Source organism: Cnephaeus nilssonii (assembly GCF_951640355.1).
Source record: "Cnephaeus nilssonii genome assembly, chromosome: 7".
In the NCBI taxonomy this organism is placed as follows: Eukaryota; Metazoa; Chordata; class Mammalia; order Chiroptera; family Vespertilionidae; genus Cnephaeus; species Cnephaeus nilssonii.
The window spans coordinates 69,203,594-69,224,403 of record NC_137078.1 but is presented as its reverse complement, the minus strand read 5'-3'; the positions used below and the strand labels follow the sequence as shown (position 1 = coordinate 69,224,403).

Below are 20,810 nucleotides of genomic sequence, written 5' to 3'. Positions count from 1 at the left end.
TTATAATTGGTGAATTAATAGGAAACTAACTTATAATTTATAACCTAATTTATAATCTAAAAAGGAGAAAATAAAAGGTAAATCTGATTTTTAGTGTTATATTTGAGAATAGACAAATGAATGGAAGAGCTCTGAAATTGGTAAAGGAAAACAGGAAAGTTTATGCACATATTATTCCATCCATTTTTTTATATCAGATTTGGGATTAAAATAAAATACCTCACCCAAGGATATATTTTTTTGTTTGTTTTTTATTTCTTATTTTAGAGCAAGTGGGAGGGGAAGAGAGAGAAAAAAAGAAAGAGAAAGAAATGATGTGAGAGTGTAACATCAGTTGGTTGTCTCCCATATATGCCCCACCTAGATATGTACCCTATTGAGTTTTATATATATAGCCCATCATGTTAGCAACTGGGAATCGAACCTGCAGCCTTTCGGTATATGGAACTACACTCCAACAAACTGAGCCACTTGGGCAGGGCCAGATTTGGGATTTTTTTTAAAAAAACGGTATATTTTATTTAGGTGTTTAGTTTGATGTTTAATTGGTTTTATTGTTTTATTTCTCTGAGATGAGTCAGTGGATGTTGGAACATGGAGGGAAGTTGGATAATAAACTGCCCATCAATTGCAATGCAGAACTATGGTGAAGTCTTGCTGTTATATTCTAGCATTCCAATTCCAGTGCAATGGCAAACATTAGGTTCTTTCTTTATAAAATATCAGTTTCTCTAAACAGACTAGATGGCATTGGTATTATAGTGTCACTCTTAAAATTTATTATAAAAAAATTAGTAAAGTAATATGATTATAACTTATTTCTCCAGACAAAAGACATCACTGTATAATGAGAATTTTGGATTGTAGCCCCAGCTTGGCTAAGGGCTTTTTTGGTTTTGTTTATAAAATGGGAAGCATTGTTTTTAGTTGTCAGGGTGGTTGTAAAAATTTAGTAAACAGGAGTGGTGCATTAAATGCGAAAGCAGAAATGACAAAGAAAAATAATTAAAATGACTTATCTATTCTAATAAATACCAATAGTAATCTTTTTTATTTAACTCTTACTTGATTTTTATAACAACCCTGCAAGGGTGCAGGTTGGTTATGATACTTCTATTTTATAGATGAGGAAATTGAAGTGTTTAAACAAAGAGTTTTGTAGATTGTTCAAAGTCAACAGTAAATACTGACTCTGAAGTGTCCATCTGACTGTCCCTCTTCTATACCTTTCAAATTATTGACAGAAATATACAAAGCTTTATTCCAAAGATGCCTACTTTTTTGGAGGCTCATCTTTAGAATGTGATTTTTTAAAATCTTGTAATTTATCATTATATACTACTTGAAAGGCATTTACATTATTTCACTTAATTTAATTATTTTAAGAATCTTTATGAAATTTCAGTATGTTAATTCACTTTTAGTTATAGTACATTATTCATCATTTAGTAAAATGTAGATATAAATAACAGGCTTTTAAACTGTTTACTGACAAATCATTTTATTCTCAAGGTTTGGTGAGAACTACAGATATAGAGAACTGTATCTTAAACCATGTACTATAAAATTTTTTTAACTTGATTTTACTGCCACTAGGGGGTGCCTGGTAATTGAGTCTTATTTTAAATTTACATCTTTCTGGAAAACAAAAAAGCCAAGAGCCACAAAATTATGATATGAACACCCTATAATTGAATTATATTTACAATTATTTTAAAGTAAATTATGTTTTCAGAAACAGAATTTCAAGTTTTCTGAGAATTGAAGAGCAAATTCTTAAATCATAATCTTTATAACATCTGAAAAGCATTTAAAAATATTTTTAATAAATCAGATTTCTCAAATTAATTGAAAGGTGAAGTAATACCCCTATGGTACAGCTTTAAATTTTACTATAAATCATAGTAAAATTAGAAAGGGAAAAAAACTTAATTATGCATGTTTCATATTATTTTAGGAAAGATTCAGTCCATCAAAGATTATTGATTACCTACTAGATAAAAACAAGTTCTGTCCTCAAGGGGCTTATAACCTATTCATTAAAGGCATTAGGCTTTTTCTTAATTCATCTCTTTACAGAAATTTTCCTTAGATATCACTCATTTTTTTATTATGATCTGTCTGCCACTCAGGTTGATTTCTCAGTAAGATCCTCTTTTCTTCATCTGCTCGAAAGGTTGGTGTTCTTGAAAGTTCTGTTTGTAGCAGTCCCTGTTACTGTACCTTCTCCCTGACATCTAGTGTCAATGCTTCAATTTCCAAACGTGTAAGGTCACTCACAAATCTCTATTTATAAATGCACTAGAGGCCTGATGCATGAAATTCGTGCAAGAGTAGGCCTTCCTTCCCCTGGCTGCCGACACTGCCTTCCCTCTGGCACCCGGGACCTGGGCTTCTCTCCGACTGCCAGCAGGCACCCAGGACCCAGGCTTTCCTTGCAGCCCTGGCTTCCTCCAGAAGGTCATCTGGTCTAATTAGCATATTACGGTTTTATTATTATAGATATGTCCTAGTTGTCAATGGAACTTTTCACTGGTGTGTGTCCCATATGTAATTTAAAGTCATGTCTACAACTTATACACTCCTGAGAAGTCTGTACTACTACCTTGTGTTTTTTCTCTCAAATGTATAAAGTGCAAAAACTGCTTTGTGTGTTCCAAATAGGAAGATGATTATTTTAAAAACCATTGAGTTTGGCATGTAAGTAATTAATGACTTTATTGAGATCATTTTTGCCACAAAGAGAGGATGGGAATAAGTTTGTAGTAAATTTTAAGGGGTAAGTGAGAAATGAGGAATTAGAGTTACTCTCATTTTTAGAAAGCTTTACTATGAGGGTTAAGAATGATTAGAAGTTTGAGGAGAAAGAGACAGCAAGTAGGAAAATTTTTAATAAGTAAAACTGAAAAAGCACTGGTGGCCAAAAAGGGTATGGAGAATGTCAACTTTTGAACTGCTATTAAAAAATACCATAGACTGGGCAGCTTAAAATACAGACATGTATTTTTCACAATTCTTGAGTATGGGAAGTCCAGCAAGGTTTGATTTCTGGTGAGAGCTCCCTTCCTTTCTCACAGGGCCTCTCTTCTTATCATAAAGACAGAGGTCCCACCCCTCTGTCCTCATTTTACTTTTATTTTCTACTAAAAACTGTCTCAAAATACACTTGGGATTTCAATGTAAAACTTCTGTGCAGCCGAAACCGGTTTGGCTCAGTGGATAGAGCGTCGGCCTGCGGACTGAAGGGTCCCAGGTTCGATTCCGGTCAAGGGCATGTACATTGGTTGCGGGCACATCCCCGGTAGGGGGTTTGCAGGAGGCAGCTGGTCGATGTTTCTCTCTCATCGATGTTTCTAGCTCTCTATCCCTCTCCCTTCCTCTCTGTAAAAAATCAATAAAAATATCTTTAAAAAAAAACACACACACACAAAAAAAAGTTTCTGTGCAGTATGTAGTTCAGTTCATAGCAGGGAGATAGAGTCCAGGATTAAGTGTTGAAGTGAAGTTATCTAGCAGATTTAGAGACAGTAGGAAAGGTAGAAGAATAGAAGATTGGAGCAAATGGAGAACATTTCTGGATTCTGGATTTCGAGCTGTTAATAGTAATAGTTGATGACAAAGTGCAAATTATAGGTAATATGGAAATAGAAGATAGTAATAGTTATAAGAATAAGGATGCTAAGGAAGTGTGAAGTTATAAGTATATGGTAAGTGGCAGTGATATAACAATTACCATTTATGAAGACAGGCTTTTTGCCAAGCCCTTTATTTATTACTTATCATGAGGATTTATGTTATTAAATCCTCATGTTAAGTAATAGATATTACTCACCTTTTGCAGGTAGGGAAACTTACTTAGAGGCAGTGGTAAGTTGATAAAGAGAGACAGTGGTTATTGGGATTTCATTTAGGTTCATGTTTGAGGAAGGCTACAAATACTTTAGTCTGTATAGTACGTTCACGAATAACCATTTTTTTGTTCAATGTTGTGTTATTATAAAGTTGTTGAGATGCTACAGGAACCTAACTCATGTTTATATCAATTGGCCTAGGGCAAATTGTCTTTGTTCTATGTCGTTTTATTTAAATTTACAGAACAACTTTAAGTGAGGACTTACTGTATTAGGAAAACATAAACCTAGGTATAAATGTTATGGCCTGTAAGTACTATAGCCTGTAAAGGACTTATGTAATCTTGTCCCTGACTTTTTCTCTTATTTCTATCATTCTCCCTCTGGCTCATAGCTTGCCAGCCACACTGGCCTCCTTGCTCTTCTTTAAACATTCTAAGCTTACTTCCACATCAGGGAATTTGCACTTTGTGCTTTCCCTGCCTAGAATGATCTTCCACCAATTATCAACTTGGCTCATTCCTTTACTCTATTTAGGCCTCTACTCAAATGTCACATCCTCAGAGAGGCTTTTCTTGATCCCCCTGTCTAATCAGTCCGCCTGTCATATCCTCTCTCTTTATCTTGCTTTATCACTATAATACATTATATTAGTAATATATTCATATTCATATTTGTTTTCTGTCTTCCTCATTACAGTGTAAAGCTACAAGAAACCAGGGACTGTTTTTTGTCTACTGCTGTATCCTCAGAAATTAAAAGAGTACCCAAAACATAATAGATACTTAGAAATATTTGTGGAATGAGTACTGTAAAGTGACACACATTCCTAAGGATTTTGCCTGTTACAATAGACCAAAGCTAAAGAGTAAAGTTCTAATGGTGGGATATCAGGCATCATACAGAACAGAGATTAGGTATTTGGGGACCAGAAGATCCTATAAGTGTCCCATAAATCAGTGAGCTAGACAATCTTCACTCCTTGGAATGAGCTTAGCTTTTATTTTTGTCTAGGGTTCCTTATGGTTTTTCCCATCATAGTATGGATAATGGAAGGAGCTGTGGTTTTATAGTCACACACTGTTCAGTCCTACACTGGTTTTGTGGTCTCATGCAATACCTTTCCTTTTAGTCTTCATTTCCCTAGTATTATTTTATGTATGACTCTTTCGAAACAGATCCTGAAGAGCAAGAGTATTCTTATTGAGCATCTCCCTCAGCTCATGAAAAGGTCATCTATGAAAGAGGCCCTTAATAAACAAACATTTGTTGTAATGAATATGAAACATTTCATGACTAAATGAGGAATGTGATTTTTGGTCCATGCATCTGTATTCCTTCATTGGCTGTTTTGCTAATTTTCAAACTCATTATAAAATGTTTTCCAGATAAATGGAGAGTCCATTTATCATGTTATTCACACAGGATGCCAGTTATTCACTCATTTACCAGATACAGATTGAGTACCACTATACAATATGTTAAGTCCTTGTTCTAGGTGCTGGGGATATCATGAGGAACAAAATGACAAGGTGCCTGTTTTCATGGACATGAAAATATAATATGTATAGAGGTGGGTGTATGGTGGGAGGACAGGCAATGAATTATAAACAAGAAAAAAAATCAGATGATAATAAGTGCTTTGCAGAAAATCAAAATAGAGTGGCAGTTGGGTGACTACTCTAGGTTCTAAGGTCTGGAAAGGCCTTTCTGGATATGTACTGTTTAAGCTGAGAAATGAATGATTGAGGAGTCATTCAAATGAAGAGTATTTTGGCAAGGGAAAGAGCTAGTGCCAAAGCCCTCGGGTCATGTATAAATATACTAGTTGGAGAAGGTTTAATATTTTGAAATTTGGTATTGCTAATGACCACCTTGCTAGAAAAGGACTGAGTGGAGTGCTTGGTAATAAAAGATAGTCTTTTCAACTTCGCTTTGGTTGCATTCTCCTAAGTGATGAAAATGTTCAGCTCTACTTTAATTATATAGATTTTCTTAATTTTTATAGCAAGGTGGTAGAAAATAAAGTTTGCCTTGTGTGTAGTCGTCCCTTTTACAAGTAGTAATTGAGCCTTTTTGTTGAACTTTAACCTTCTTTATACTGGGAGGATGATGCCAATTAATATTTTAATGACTTCTATGGGGGTAATGTTGAGCTCTGGTCAGACAGTCAAACAGAGACTATTGGGTGGCCTCTGAGTTGCAAAGTTGCTTTTAATTATGGCTTTGAACTAGTTGCTATTTGTGATAGGAGGAGTAAATTCAGGGTGCTAATTGGTACTCCGGTGATAGTTGAGTAAACCACTGGGGTTAAAATATATGCCTCTTTTTTGTCCTTGAAAACCATTAGTAGAAAGCAGGTGACAGTAGCCTTGCATTAAGGGTAGGGCATTGTATTTTCCAGTGGGTGCTGTGGAAGGAATTGCCACAGAATCATTGTATGACTTAGGGCAGGTCACCTCTCTACTCTGGATCTCAGATGCTACTAGAAAGTAAAGATGCTTTTCTACATTCTTCGGCATCCCTGATGCCACTAAATTCTTTGTTTCCTCTACAGTTCTTATTAGTGGTTTATACACACAAAAATGAGTATCCATAGTGGAAAACAAAACAGCTTTAAAATCAGACTAGCATCTAAAGGAACATATGGCTTAGACTTGAGTCCTAAGTAGGGTCCTTTACTTTTCACTCCAGATCTAAATCTTAGGACCTGGAAAGAATTATGACTGGATCTTCAGAGCCTGATGGACTGATGCAATAGACCTGCCACTAGACCTAGGAAAGACAGCTTAGAGAGTTCATGGCATAGAGAGTGAAAGAGGAAGCTGCTTGTCTCATCCCTGTCACTGTGAAACCTAATCTAGTATAATGTGACCTTGTGGATAATTGTAATAGTCTTTCCTCTTTCTTTGAGAGAATCAACTCTAGAATGGGGAAAACATGCTACAAGAGTTTTCATTAAAAAACTTCCTTGGTAGGGAGAAGCAGCATGGGCAGAAATAGTATTCCCCCTATGAGCAGAGGCAGAAGCTTGAAGAAAAGCAAACAAAACATTCTTTTCATGATCCTTGAGGTCCCTTCTAACTCTCTACAGTTGATATGCACTTCACTACATTTATTAAGCACTAGAAGCCCGGTGCACGAAATTCGTGCACGGCGGGGGGGGGGGTTGTCCCTCAGCCCAGCCTGTACCCTCTCCAATTTGGGACTCCTGGAGGGATGTCCGACTGTCCGTTTAGGACCGATCCCGGTGGGATCGGGCCTAAACGGACAGTCGGACATCCCTCTCACAATCCAGGACTGCTGGCTCCCAACTGCTTGCCTGCCTGCCTTCCTGATTGCCCCTAACCGCTTCTGCCTGCCAGCCTGATCACCCCCTAACCACTCCGCTGCCAGCCTGGTTGATGCTTAACTGCTCCCCTGCCAGCCTGTTTGCCCCCAACTTCCCTCCTCTGCCAGCCTGGTCACCCCTAACTGCCCTCTCCTGCAGGGTTGATCACCTCCAACTGCCCTCCCTTGCAAGCCTGGTCCCTCTCAACTGCCCTCCCTTGCAGGCCAGGTGCCTCCCAACTGCCCTCTCCTGCTGGCCATCTTGTAGTGGCCATCTTGTGTCCACATGGGGGCAGGATCTTTGACCACATGGGGGCAGCTATATTCTGTGTTGCAGTGATGATCAATCTGCATATTACTCTTTTATTAGATAGGATAGAGGCCTGGTGCACGGGTGGGGGCCAGCTGGTTTGCCCTGAAGGGTGTCCCGGATCAGGGTGGGGTTCCCTTGGGGCGTGGAGCGGCCTGAGCGAGGGGCCTGTGGTGGTTTGCAGGCCGGCCACGCCCCCTGGCAACCCAAGAGGAGGCCCTGGTATCTGGAATTTATTTTCCTTCTACAATTGAAACTTTGTAGCCTGGAGTGGAGCCAAGCCTGCTGCTCCCTCTGGGGCGGCAGCCATCTCTGTGGCAGTTAATTCACCTTCTACAATTGAAACTTTGTAGCCTTAAGCGGGTGAGCCCGGCCAGGGTGTGCGGAAAGCTTTGCTTCCCCTGTTGCCGCCGGCAACCCTGGCCTGCTCTCTCAAGCTCCATTCTGCCACCATTTGTTTGAATTTGTTTACCTTCTATAATGGAAACTTTGTAGCTTGAGTAGAGGCTTAGGCCTGCAACGGCTATGGAAAGCTTGGCTTGCTCTGTTACCTGGGAAACCTTGCTCACTGTGGCTGTAGCCATCTTGCATTGGGGTTAATTTGCATACTCGCCCTGATTGGCTGGTGGGCGTGGCTTATGTAGCGGAGTGATGGTTAATTTGCATATTACCATTTTTTTTTTATTTTTTTTTATTAGAGAGGATGGTATAATAAGGGAAATACTGAAGTATTTATTCCTCCTCTATCTCAGCTTTTTGTAACCATCCAGCTGCTTTGGTACTAAGTATCCATCTATACTCCTAGTTTTGGTTCTAGCTAAGAAGTGCCACCTGGTGGATGGTATGTATATTAATACTCATACAAACTTACGTACCTTTTTCCCCCCTCTTTTTCATCTCTCCCACTCTATTCTGAGGACATTCTAAATGCTCATCTGCCTCTATGACCCCAATGAAGAAGGATAACTGAGAAGTATCATGGAACTGTTGTGGGATTCAGTTATGAGAACTGAGGATGCTTTCAAATAGCTTTCATCCTACTTCTGTTTCCCCAACACCTCACAATCTCTGCACAAACATTAATCCTTGTGATATCGTTCGCTCTTTTGTCTGTATCATGCTATTTCTGTGTTTGGTGTACTCCCTTAATGCAAGAAGAGTCATGTCCACGACACCTCTGAGTTAGAATGAGAGGAAAACTGTAGGATATCTTCTTTGGAAGGAGATAAAGCAATCATTTACTCTAGTCTCATTTTATGAGTGGAAGAACTGAGGTACGGTTCCTAATAGTCTATTAGGCCTTAGTTTCTTCATCCAGAATGGTCAGGATGATAATTTCTACCTCACAGGGTTTTTTGAGAAGAGCAGTATGGTTAAATAAAATAGCACATGTGAGGATTGGACCTGGCACAGTACAACAATACAGGTGCTCAGTAGTTTCTCTTTCCCAGATCACAAAGCTAGTTAATAGATGAGTCAGAACTTGGCTCCCATATAGTTCTTAGCTCCAAAGAACTCATCATAGTGCATTTGAACAATGCTCAAAACGTCAAAGTCAATAATGGTCCTCAACATAATGTCTCATTTCAATCTATTTCATGTGTAAAGTAAACTATGAGCAGTGCCTACTGGCTTATAGTAGATGCTCAATAAATCCTTTAAATGAATGGATGAAGTATTGCAGCGTATTCAGAAAGAGATGAACAACTTCCAGTGGGGGACTTCTTTGGCTAAGTATTTTTATTTTTGGACTAGAAAAAAGCAGTAGGTTTTAACCTCCAAATAACCTGCTGAAATGTCACTTGAAATGGTTGTTCTGACTGTGTCTTCTTCATGTCTTCTTTATTGATTAAATGGAGACCCGGTGCATGAATTCGTGCACCAGTGGGGTCCCTCAGCCTGTCCTGCAGGATCAGGCCGAAACTGGCTCTCTGACATCCCCCAAGGGGTCCTGGATTGCGAGAGAGCGCAGGCCAGGCTGAGGGACCCCACCGGTTCATGAACAGGGTCGGGGAGGGACGCGGGAGGTTGGCCAGCCAGGGAGGGACCACAGGAGGGCTCCAGGGTGTGTCCGGCCCGTCTCACTCAGTCCTGATGGGCCAGACCCCAGCAGCAAGCTAACCTACCTGTTGGAGCGTCTGCCCCCTGGTGGTCAGTGCATGTCATAGTGACTGGTCAACCCATCAACTGTCTGCCCCCTGATGGTCAGTGCATGCCATAGTGAGCGGTTGAGCAGCCTTGGCATATCATTAGCATATTACGCTTTGATTGGTTGAATGGATGACCAGACACTTAGCATATTAGGCTTTTATTATATAGGATATTTGTGAGATTTTAGCAGTGTGTCAGAGAGACCTTAAGTAGCCTTTAAATGACAGTTTTTTGAAAACTAAGTATCTATAATAATAAAAGGGTAATATACAAGTTGGTTATGATGCCCTCATAGTAATGACCAAACAGCAGGCTGCGTGGGACGACCAGGCCAGCGGAGCGGGGGTGGGGGGCAGTGAGGGGCGACCAGGCCGGCAGGGGAGGGCAGTTAGGGGTGATCAGGTTGGCAGGCAGAGGCAGTTAGAGGTGATGAGGCTGGCAGGGGGGGCAGTTAGGGGCGATCAGGCAGGCAGGCAGGTGAGCAGTTAGGAGCCACTGGTCCCAGATTGTGAGAGGGATGTCAGACTGCAGTCGGACATCCCCCAAAGGGTCCCGAATTGGAGAGGGTGCAGACTTGGCTGAGGGGACCCCCCTCCCGTGCACAAATTTTGTGCACTGGGCCTCTAGTATGCAAATAAATGTTCTAAATGGATCAACTAATTTTTCCCCCCCAAATACTCTGCAAAACAACTTTCTCCCCCCACAAAGGGTATTTATCTATGAAAATGCTTTACGTTGTAATCAGTACAATATTTGATAACAATTAGATATATTATTCTTAAAGTAACTTAAGAATAAATTGATTTATTTATAAATTTATGTTATATTTTATTGATTTGTCTATTACATATTTCTCAAGGATAAATGGATATAACCAATGTTCCAAGTGCATTCTTGCTTGCATACTGTTCAACTTAAATTTAATTCTAGTGAGTGTTATTAGATTTTATAAAAGTGAAATTTAAGAGTATTGGGTTGGTAAGTGTTTCAGTGGCTACTGAAAAGTGGCTCATTTTACTTTCCCTAAAGTTATGTATTCTGGATGAAAGAAGAAACTTGTCCCCAATTAAAGCATTAATGGAGATCACAACACATCTAATTGGATTGATGTAGCAAACCCATTTATATAGTTTACTGCCTATTGGTAGGTCAGTGACTACTGAGATTAGCTTGTTAACCTCACACTTTGAAAAAGAACTGCAGGTATTCTCTATGGTTGATTTAATGGGCACTCAGAAACTTGGTCAGTAATTCATGGAACAAAAATCAATGTATCTATAAATGTAATTTTTTGGGCTTTCTTCGTATTATGCCTGGATGGATAGAATTATGTTTTGACAGTTTTGCTATAAACTACTTGATGAATCACAATATATCACTATCACCACTAATTACCACATTTTGATTAATCTTATATACTTTGGTTAATACATTTTGCTGAATCCAATATATCACTGTATTGATAAACAGTAATTACAGACATAAGGACACCTGAACTTTGAAATTATCATGAAAAATGTTATTAAGAATTATGTGAAACTTAATGTTTGTTTATCTGGACGTATTTAATTGCGAGCAAAGAAAGCAATTAAAAGTTACTTCGTTAAACGTGATTTTAAGATTGTTACAGAACTTGTGATGATAACATGGTGTCTTAGAGGAAGGATGTTAACAACTGTAGCAAAGTGTTAATTAAGAATGATGTAATCTTCACCTCAGAATTATTAGTATCATATGTTAGTTTAGCTGGACAGTAGCAAAACCTAGTTTCAGTTATGATGAGGGCTCAAGTTGTATTTATAGTGGAAAGATTAACATTTTCTATACTGTTCCTGAGACGATTTAAAAATCCTGAATGAAATACAGTCAAATGTAAACATCAAGTCCCGAGCTCATTTACATATGTGCCAGATTTTCAAACTAATTGCTATTTGAACCTAATCTGTCATTGCTGGCTGCATTAGCTACAACAAACATTACATTTACATATTGATTTCTTATTTTGTTTTAGTGTAAATAATCCATAATTATAGTAAATTTGGTCTTTTGTTGACATGACTCCAAGTTTAGAATGGAAATTTAAATTGCTGTGTGTCATGCTTTTTAATGTAAAATCTTGATGTATCTGAAAGGATCATTACAGATCATAAAATAGTCCCAATGAAACAAAAGAGAGCATTGTATAATACCTTTTGGAATTATATAAATGTAAAGTATTAGTAAAAAATTCAATAGCACATTCCAAGTTTATTTACATTTTTATAATAAAAAGTCACAGTAATTTGAAAGAACTTAATTTGTTTTGCTTCAATATCAAGTCATATTTAAAAAATAAAATCTATTGGAAATTAGCATCTTATTTTACATCGATATTTTTTTTTAAAATATCCAGTGCAAGAAAAATAATATAGTATACACACAGCAGGAGTGAAACAGGAGATTTTGGATTTCTATATTGATTTAATATTTTACTCATCTTAACTACATATACAGCATTGATTTGAAAAGTTTAATTTCACTGACAACAATCCATATTGTATCAGTGGACATATGGTCTTATTAAGTTGCAATGGCAACAAATTAATGGTTTTCAAATACATTAATTAAAAGTGTATTGTCTTTTTAAAGTTCAAATATGGGACCCATTTAATTGTAAAATGGTAGTTATATGATTATTTCCTTTTTTTGGTTTATAATTTTTTTATGGAGATATAATTTACATGCAATAAATGTACAATTCTCAACCATCCCCCATTTATATGAGTTTTAACAAAAGCATATTATTTTCTACCAAGGGTTTTAATGAGGGGGTTTTTAATTTGCATGTGTATATACAGATGTTTGCAGACAGACAGCCATTTCAAAACCTGTCCTGAACTGATGGCAGTTGTTTACTTGAGTGTTGTGAATACAGAAGCCTTAAAAACCTTATATTAGTCAATTCAGGCTGCTATAACAAAATACCATTGACTGGGTGGCTTAACAACATTTATTCTTCACAATTCTGGAGACTGAGAAGTACAAGACCAAGGTGCCCATAGATTTGCTTCCTAGTGAGAGAGCCCTCTTCCTGATTTGCAGATGGCTGTGTTCCCACTGGGCAGACAGTGAGAACAAGCTCTAGTCTTTTCTCTTATAAGGACACTAATCCATCATGGTGGGCCCCACCCTCATGATTCTATCTATCTAAACTTAAGCACCTTCCAAAGGCCCTAACCCTAATTGGGGATTACACTTTTAGCATGAATTTGAGGTGGGGCACAAATATTCAGTCCATAACAGCCCTGAAGCCCAAGACTGAATTTGTTGTTTTCCTAGTCTAGTTGTTTACATTTGTATTTTATACAGTGAGTGCTTTCCCTAGAACTGTTACAGTTTTATTTTTTATTTTTTTAAATAAATCTTTATTGTTCAGATTATTACAGGTGTTCCTCTTTTTTTTCCCCTCATAGCTCCCCTCCACCCGATTCCCCACCCCACTCCCTTACCCCCCACTACTGTCTTCATCCATAGTTGTAAGACTTTTGTCCAATCTCTTCCCACACCCCTCAGACCCCCTTCCCCCTGAGAATTGTCAGTCCATTCCCTTTCTATGTCCCTGATTCCATTATATTCACCAGTCCATTCTGTTCTTCAGACTTTTTATTCACTTGATTTTTAGATTCACTTGTTGGTAGGTATGTATTTGATGTCTTTTTGTTGTTCATAATTTTTATCTTTACCTTTTTCTTCTTCTTCCTCTTCTTAAAGAATACCCTTCAGCATTTCATGTAATCCTGGTTTGGTGGTGATGAACTCCTTTAGCTTTTTCTTGTCTGTGAAGCTCTTTGTCTGACCTTCAATTCTGAATGATGGCTTTGCTGGGTAGAGCCATCTTGGTTGTAGGTTCTTGCTGTTCATCACTTTGAATATTTCTTGCCACTCCCTTCTGGCCTGCATAGTTTCTGTTGAGAAATCAGCTGACAGTCGTATGGGTACTCCCTTGTAGGTAATTAACTGTTTTTCTCTTGCTGTTTTCAAGATTCTCTCTTTGTCTTTTGCTCTTGGCATTTTAATTATGATGTGTCTTGGTGTGGTCCTCTTTGGATTCCTTTTGTTTGGGGTTCTCTATGCTTCCTGGACTTGTAAGTCTATTTCTTTCACCAGGTGGGGAAAGTTTTCTGTCATTATTTCTTCTAATAGGTTTTCAATATTTTGCTCTCTCTCTTCTTCTGGCACCCCAAAAATTCAGATGTTGGTACGCTTAAAGTTGTCCCAGAGGCTCCTTACATTATCTTCATATTTTTGGATCCTGTTTTTGTTTTGTTTTTCTGGTTGGGTGTTTTTTGTTTCCTCATATTTCAGATCTTTGGTTTCATTCTTGGGGTACGTTGATCTACAGTTGAGTTTCTGTATATTCTTTATTTCAGACAGTGTATGCTTTATTTCTGTCCTTTTCCATTTTTTTGGCGTTCTCATTGAGGTCCTTGAAGGTCTCATCAAGTTTCTCAGCAGTTTTTAGAAGATTCTTGAGTAACCTTATAAATGTGGTCCTGAACTCCATGTCGTCCCGTAGTTTGCTTTCCTCCATTGCCCCCTTTCGCGACATGCCTCTGTGTCTCCGCATTTTGGCTGCTTCCTTATGTTGATGGAGCGGCTTTGTGTGGTAGGTGACCCACAGGGGCCAGTAGCTCAGCCTCCCCAATCACCCGAGGTGGACAGTCTTGGTACACCCCTTTGTGGGCTGAGTGCAAACTCTTGGTGTAGTTAAGCCTTGATTGCTGTTGGTACCCTGGGAGGAATTGTCCTCCAGGCCAATTGGCTGTGGGGACTCACTGTGTTTATAATGGAAGAACTGCTGTGCTGGAGACACACTTATGGTGCAGGACTTGTTTCAGTGGGGCTTTGGTGCTCACTGAGTCTGCCTCTTGAATGTGTCACTTATGAATGTGAGGAGTTGAAATCTGTGTCTTACACTGACCACTAGGTGCACTGGCTTCTGGATCTCCAATGGGGTGCAGGTCAGCTACTGTCTGAGGTCACCCTGCAGGAGCTACAGCAAGAACTACAATCCTCTCCTCCCTGCTTGGGATTTGTAGATTATGGAGCTGTCTGAACCGGTTTGCAAGTTAGCAGCGATAGGGAAGGCCATTCATATGCAAAAGCCGCTGCTTGGAGCTTGGGTGAGCTTGTAGGTTGTGCGGGGCAGAGTCTCAGGGCGTCACTAGGCTAGGGCGTGGCAAACAGCAATGGCTGCAAGTCAGCCGTCCTTCGCCTCCGACCGCGTCCCTGTGTCTCGCGCCCCAGCGCAGCAAACAATTATTCCTCCGCACAGCTCTGCAAGCAAGCCACCCTCACTTTCCGACCCGATGGCAGACAGTCTAGCTTCTCCCTGTAGGAGTTTGGGTCTCGCGCGTCTCCCCTTCGGGTTGAAGAAAACAACGCCTGCCGCTAGCCAGGATCTGCCGCTAGCCGGTATCACACACGCGCCCCTGTACCTCAGCTTTTCAGCGTTTGTGCACTGATTGCTCCCCTCTCTTTCAGTCTGGTTGTAGAACTTCCACTCATCCAGCCCTCCCGTGGCTCTGGGTGATAGACGTTTTGTCTTTTAGTTGTAGTTTTAAAATTGTTGTGCACGGCCGTAGTTTAGGTGTGTTTACCTACGCCGCCATCTTGGGTCTCTCCAGAACTGTTACAGTTTTAATAGGAAGGCTATGGTTTAGCCTGGTCAAATCTTCTGCCCACTGAAGACTTTAAGAGGATTCTGGATTAAAGGAATTGCTGGAGAGGAAATCCTTAAATTACTGTTATTATTCTTCATGCAAGACTTACTATTCGTTCAACCCTATGAAATGGGCTTGCTTCTCTTTGGCAGTAGGGAAGCCATTTCTCTTCTTAGTCAGAAAAAATGACAGGTATATGCTACATGATTATCAAATGATTGTTTCATTACTGTAATGCAGCTTTAAGTTAACCTTGAAAAATCAGTACATCTTATGTATTAAAATAGCCATGTGCTTTGTTCACTAAAGTACTCTCTCAATGTGAAATAAAATCACTAGACTGTTGCATTTATTTTCTTAGTATTGTTGCTTTTATCAGTACTGGACATATGGAGGCTAAAAATGTATGGCTTTTTATATTTGCCTGTATAAAAATGTAGCTTCATTTATTGTGGCTTTTGTGTTAAAATTTGTCATACATTATTTTCCTCTTATTAAAAAAAAACTGAAAGGGAATATAAAATGTATTAAATTAAGCCAGTAAATTAAAATGAATTTGGTATGTATTGGAAGACAGATATTTTATAGATGCCTTCTCTATTCCTGATAAATGTTGACAGTTAAATGGGAATGAGATCTTCCCAGGCAGAAGTGGACATTCTGCTAATGAAAGAACACTAGAAGCCCAAGACTTGTGAACAGAAAGGGAAACAGAGAAGGGATGTTCTATTGAAGCTATTTCTAGAATTGTGTTGGTGGCTTAGATATTAATGTTTAGTTATAATATTGAAAATTTTAAGGGCGTGGATATCTATCTAATCTCTATCTGTTTATCTTTTTTATAATTATCTCTCTTATATCCTACCTATCCCCCCTACCCCCCATTTTTAAAATTAAGGAACTGGCTAGCAAAATTATGAGAAGGTATATATGAAAATGTCTAGCACTTTGCCTAATAATTATTAAAAATGTTCAAATTTTAAGCATTAATTTCAGTCTGATTTGAGAGTAGAACAATGATTAAGTTTGAATGACAAGGTTTGAGTGGTAAGTTTGAATATTTTTGTAAAAACAGAACCATCTACTTGTTGGTAAATGCAAATATTTGAACTAAAAGGAAAATCATAATAGAGAATGAAAAATTAAAAACCAGTGCGAATACATGTTCTATCAAAACATTTACTCCATTGAATTAAAATTCAGACTGCTTTTAAAAAGTTTCTACGTTTGCTTACATATTTTTTCTTCTCTCTCTAATTGAAGAGAAAACATGGCACTAAAAACCAAACCCATATCATATTATTTCTCACCTACCTACTTTGGTTGGCAGTCATCTTCAGAGCTATTTTAAGAGTTGAAGTGGCATGAATGACTTTGCAATTTGAAGGTAAAAGAGAGCATGCTTGAAGGTGGGTTAGGTTAGGGCAAACTATCCTAACCAACCATTAGAAGATACTGTTAAGGAGAAAATTGCTCCTAGATACAGGAACTGAGGACTCAACTCATTATGCCAAGCAGCAGCTAGAATCAATTTGCCTAGATAATATTTTAGCAATAAAGTCTGAAAATTATGCAGATCACCACAATAAATTTCTTTTTAAAAAATTAAATTTATTTGGGTGTTATTGGTTAATAGGATCATATAGGTTTCAGGTGTGGATTTCTATCTTACAAGATCTGTACATTGCACTGTACCACCCAAAGTCAAACCATCTTCTGTCACCATATATTAGGTCCTCTTCACTCCCTTCCCCTTCCCTCTGGCAACCACCACACTGCTGTTTGTGTCCACAAGTTTCAGTTTTATATCCCACATATGAGTGAAATCATATTGTTCTTAGCTTTTTCTGCTTGACTCATTTCACTTAGCATAATATTCCATGTTGTCTCAAATGACAGTATTTCGATTTTTCTTATGGCTGAGTAGTATTCCATTGTGTTTGTGTACCACATCTTCTTTATCCAATCCTCTATTGAAAGACATCTTCGTTGTCTCCATGTCTTGGCCACCATGAATAATGCTGCAATGAACATAAGAGTGCATATATCTTTGTGATTACATGTTTTTGAGTTTTTTTGGGTCTACTATATACCCAGGAGAGGGTTTGCTGAGGCATGTGGTAGCTCTGTTCTTAATTTTTTGAAGAATTAACTCAAAATAGATCAAAGGCCTAAATATAAGATCTGAAATAATAAATTATATAGAAGAAAGCATCAGAACTAAACTTATGGACCTTGTCATAGAGAACATTTTATGGACTTGATTCCAAAGGCAAGGGAAATAAAGGCAAAAATAAATGGATAAATTTCTTATAGCCTTCTCCTTTCCCCTTCCCACTCTTTCAACAGGGGTTTGGGGTGGGGGACAGGACTCACGAAACAAAACTTACTCAGTTTACATGCCAGATTCTGTGGATTTCTTTGTATTTCCATAGCATCTTAGGAAAAGTATTAGAGTTCTTAGCAAACTAACATAAGAATTGTAAGTTTGCTTATCTGCCATCTCTTAATAAACTCAATGAAGAGAGAAGTATGATCTTACTGGGTTCCCTCCTCCTGTACCTGGAGGACAGATTATGAGTTAGACCTGGGTCACTGCTACTTATTTTATGTGCAGTATTAAGTATGCTAACAGAGTGAATGAATATTCAATGTTCTTCCATTTATTTCTTTGTCTAAAAAGTGCCACCCATCTCTTTTCCCCAAACAAAAGTTTTATCCCTTCCAAGTGATAAACTTAAAGGTGCTACTTATCCTTCATATTTTAACTTACATCTTTCTTCTCTGAAGCTTTCCTCTAACCTCTTTTCCCCTCTCATTGGGACAGAGTGTAGCACTTCCTTCTCAGTTTTCATTGTACTTTTTTCAATTTCTCAGTTGTAGCTATCATATTATTAAAATCCTATGTGGTCGTCATGCCCTCATGCCGTGACACCCTCACACCGCAAGGAGCGATCACCAGGAGGCTGCGGATGGGCGGAGGCTTGACACTGCATGTGCAGTGCGGAGGCGGGGCCCATGGCTCCAGCCTACCTCTTTGGGGCAATCCATCCAGGAGCCCTGGATGGGTGGGCGGGGCCTACCTCTTTGGGGCGATCAATCAGGGGGCTCCCGCACTGTGAGAGGGCACAGGCCAGGCTGGGAACCAACCCCCCCAAGGGCACGAATTTTGTGCACCGGGCCTTTAGTTACATTATATTATGGCTGTTTATGTATTTGTCCATCTTTATAAAATTGTGAAGTTTTTTTGTGAATCAAAACTATGTATTATTTGGGTTGGTTTTCTTAGCAATTGGAATAATTAATGCAAAGCATTGATTTAATATTTATTAATAAATGAATCAAAATTTTAATTTCGATGATAGTTTTCCAGAAGGCAAACTTGCTGTTTGAGACACACAAAGTTGAGTAAGACTCTTGCCTTCTGGAAATTCAAAATTTATTCATTGTTCAATCAGTATTTATATGTAGTTTGCAAGGCATTATGCTTAGGTGCTAAGGAGATGGTCACAAAGATTCTTGCATAAAGAAACTAGTGGGGTATCATGACCTTTGATTAATAGTATTTCATGCTATGTATTGGTGTTTCCTAGGTCATTTTAGTCAGTAATCAACCTGTAAATTCTATAGAAGACAATAGGACATTCAGATTAACTGCCTAATTCTAATCTTATGTTGCATGTATGTTTATCACATAGTTACAGATTGGCAAAGGAGGAGTGATGAAGACCAGAATGACATAGCACACCTAAATATTTTTCTGATTCCATAAGCCTGGCTTAATAATACTTGAGGCTGGCAGTACTGATTATTCATAAATAATGGTGGCAGATTTATATCTTCAATGCTGATAGTGCTTCTGAGTAGTATTGTCATAAACAAATAAAACCATGACTTACGCTTTTTAATATATGACTAATTCATTAACTCTCCTGGTTCTAACACATTTCTAATATTTTACAACTTTAACACAGAGTTTAATGTTGCCCTGAATTCTCCAGTTTCTGAATTCTATTTCTTAGTCCTAAGTGAAAGCATAATTAATTTGAAGGAATTTTGACATAGCAACTAAAGTTCTATAGATTTCATTATCTTCTGAATTTGGACTTAAACCATATTTCCATTCTTATATAACATTCATGAATATAAACAATAGCTTCATATTTCTCTTCATCCAGAACAGCGAGTATACATTTTAGTAACATACTTGGAATTTGATATAATTGACAAAGTTGGTTCTTTTGGAGAAAATACATATACAGACAATAACATATGATTTGCAGAAAATTCTTACGGATGCAAAATATTTAGAATTGAAGTTTAAAAACACCTTAGTAGAGAAGGAGTTAACAGGTTAGCTCCCCTTAGTTGTTCTCAGCATGCTCTTTTGCTTTTAGGAGCTGAAAAGATGATAACATTGGGTCTGGACATGCCTGTGTGGAGGTTATGATACTCCTGGGGTTTTTTGCAGCTAGCTGTAAAGCAAGCTAGAACTTGTTCATCTCAGAGTTTCTTGTTTTTCTTTCAACCCTTTCAGTGCCCTGCAGGAGTCATTAAATCAAAACTTCATGCTGATCATCACCCACCGAGAAGTCCAGCGGGAGTATAACCTGAACTTCTCAGGAAGCAGTACCATTCAAGAGGTGAGTTATGTCTCACAGCTAAGGAATAAAGGTAGCTCATTATAACTAATGTTGACCCTGTTAAAGAGGGCTTATCTGTTCTGGTTGGAAACTCGCTTTATGTTTCATTATTGGGTTCTTAAATTTAATTAACTGGAGCATCATGATTACTGTAGACATATTAAGTGATTTGACCTAGAAAGACAGTATTGTAAATGGGAGCTCTTGATAATTCTTAAAATAGTCATCTTAAAACTCTGCTTAAAATATTCATTATTATGTAATATATTTTGTAGTTTTATGGTAATTATTCAAAATATTAATTTGGAAATTGTTGTCAGCATGCATTTTTGAACATGCATGTATTATATTTGAAAAATATTAATTAAAATGTGTACCCTGTCTGTTTCCAAAAAGAATTTGAGGAGGCTTTTTTTTAAGCAGCTCAATGCCAGTGTTGGGCAGCATTTGAGGAATGCTGATGGAAACTTTTAGTCATTTAACTCAGAATATTTGAGAAGAGTCTTATTTATCGTCAGAATTTTTTTTTTCTTCTGTGTAGCCAACCAGGGCCACTGTTTCAAAAAAGAACCTCCCCCAAGAAAGAAGAGGTATCTTCTTGCCTGTGACCCCACCTACCTAAAAGCCAGTAATATATTTCCATGGGGGGAAAGTGTGTAAGGCTATGCCAGGACTTATGTTTAGAAACACTGAAATGATGTCACATTACCCCTTGTAAGTTGTGAAGACATCAATCATTTTGTCTACTAATGTTTTTCTAAAGAGGATTAATCATATATATTGAATTATATATTGAATATAACTAAATAAGGAAATTTAGTTT

The 20,810-nt window shown here is 38.1% G+C and overlaps 1 protein-coding gene across 1 annotated transcript in view; it reads left to right on the top strand.

Moving 5' to 3' along the window:
* FAF1 (Fas associated factor 1) overlaps positions 1–20,810 on the top strand; it is a 354,542-nt gene that overhangs the window by 117,863 nt on the left and 215,869 nt on the right. Inside the window, exon 7 of the mRNA XM_079776926.1 lies at positions 19,882–19,987. Within this exon, the coding sequence (XP_079633052.1) occupies positions 19,882–19,987 (106 nt within the window). The remainder of the gene's footprint in view (positions 1–19,881; positions 19,988–20,810) is intronic.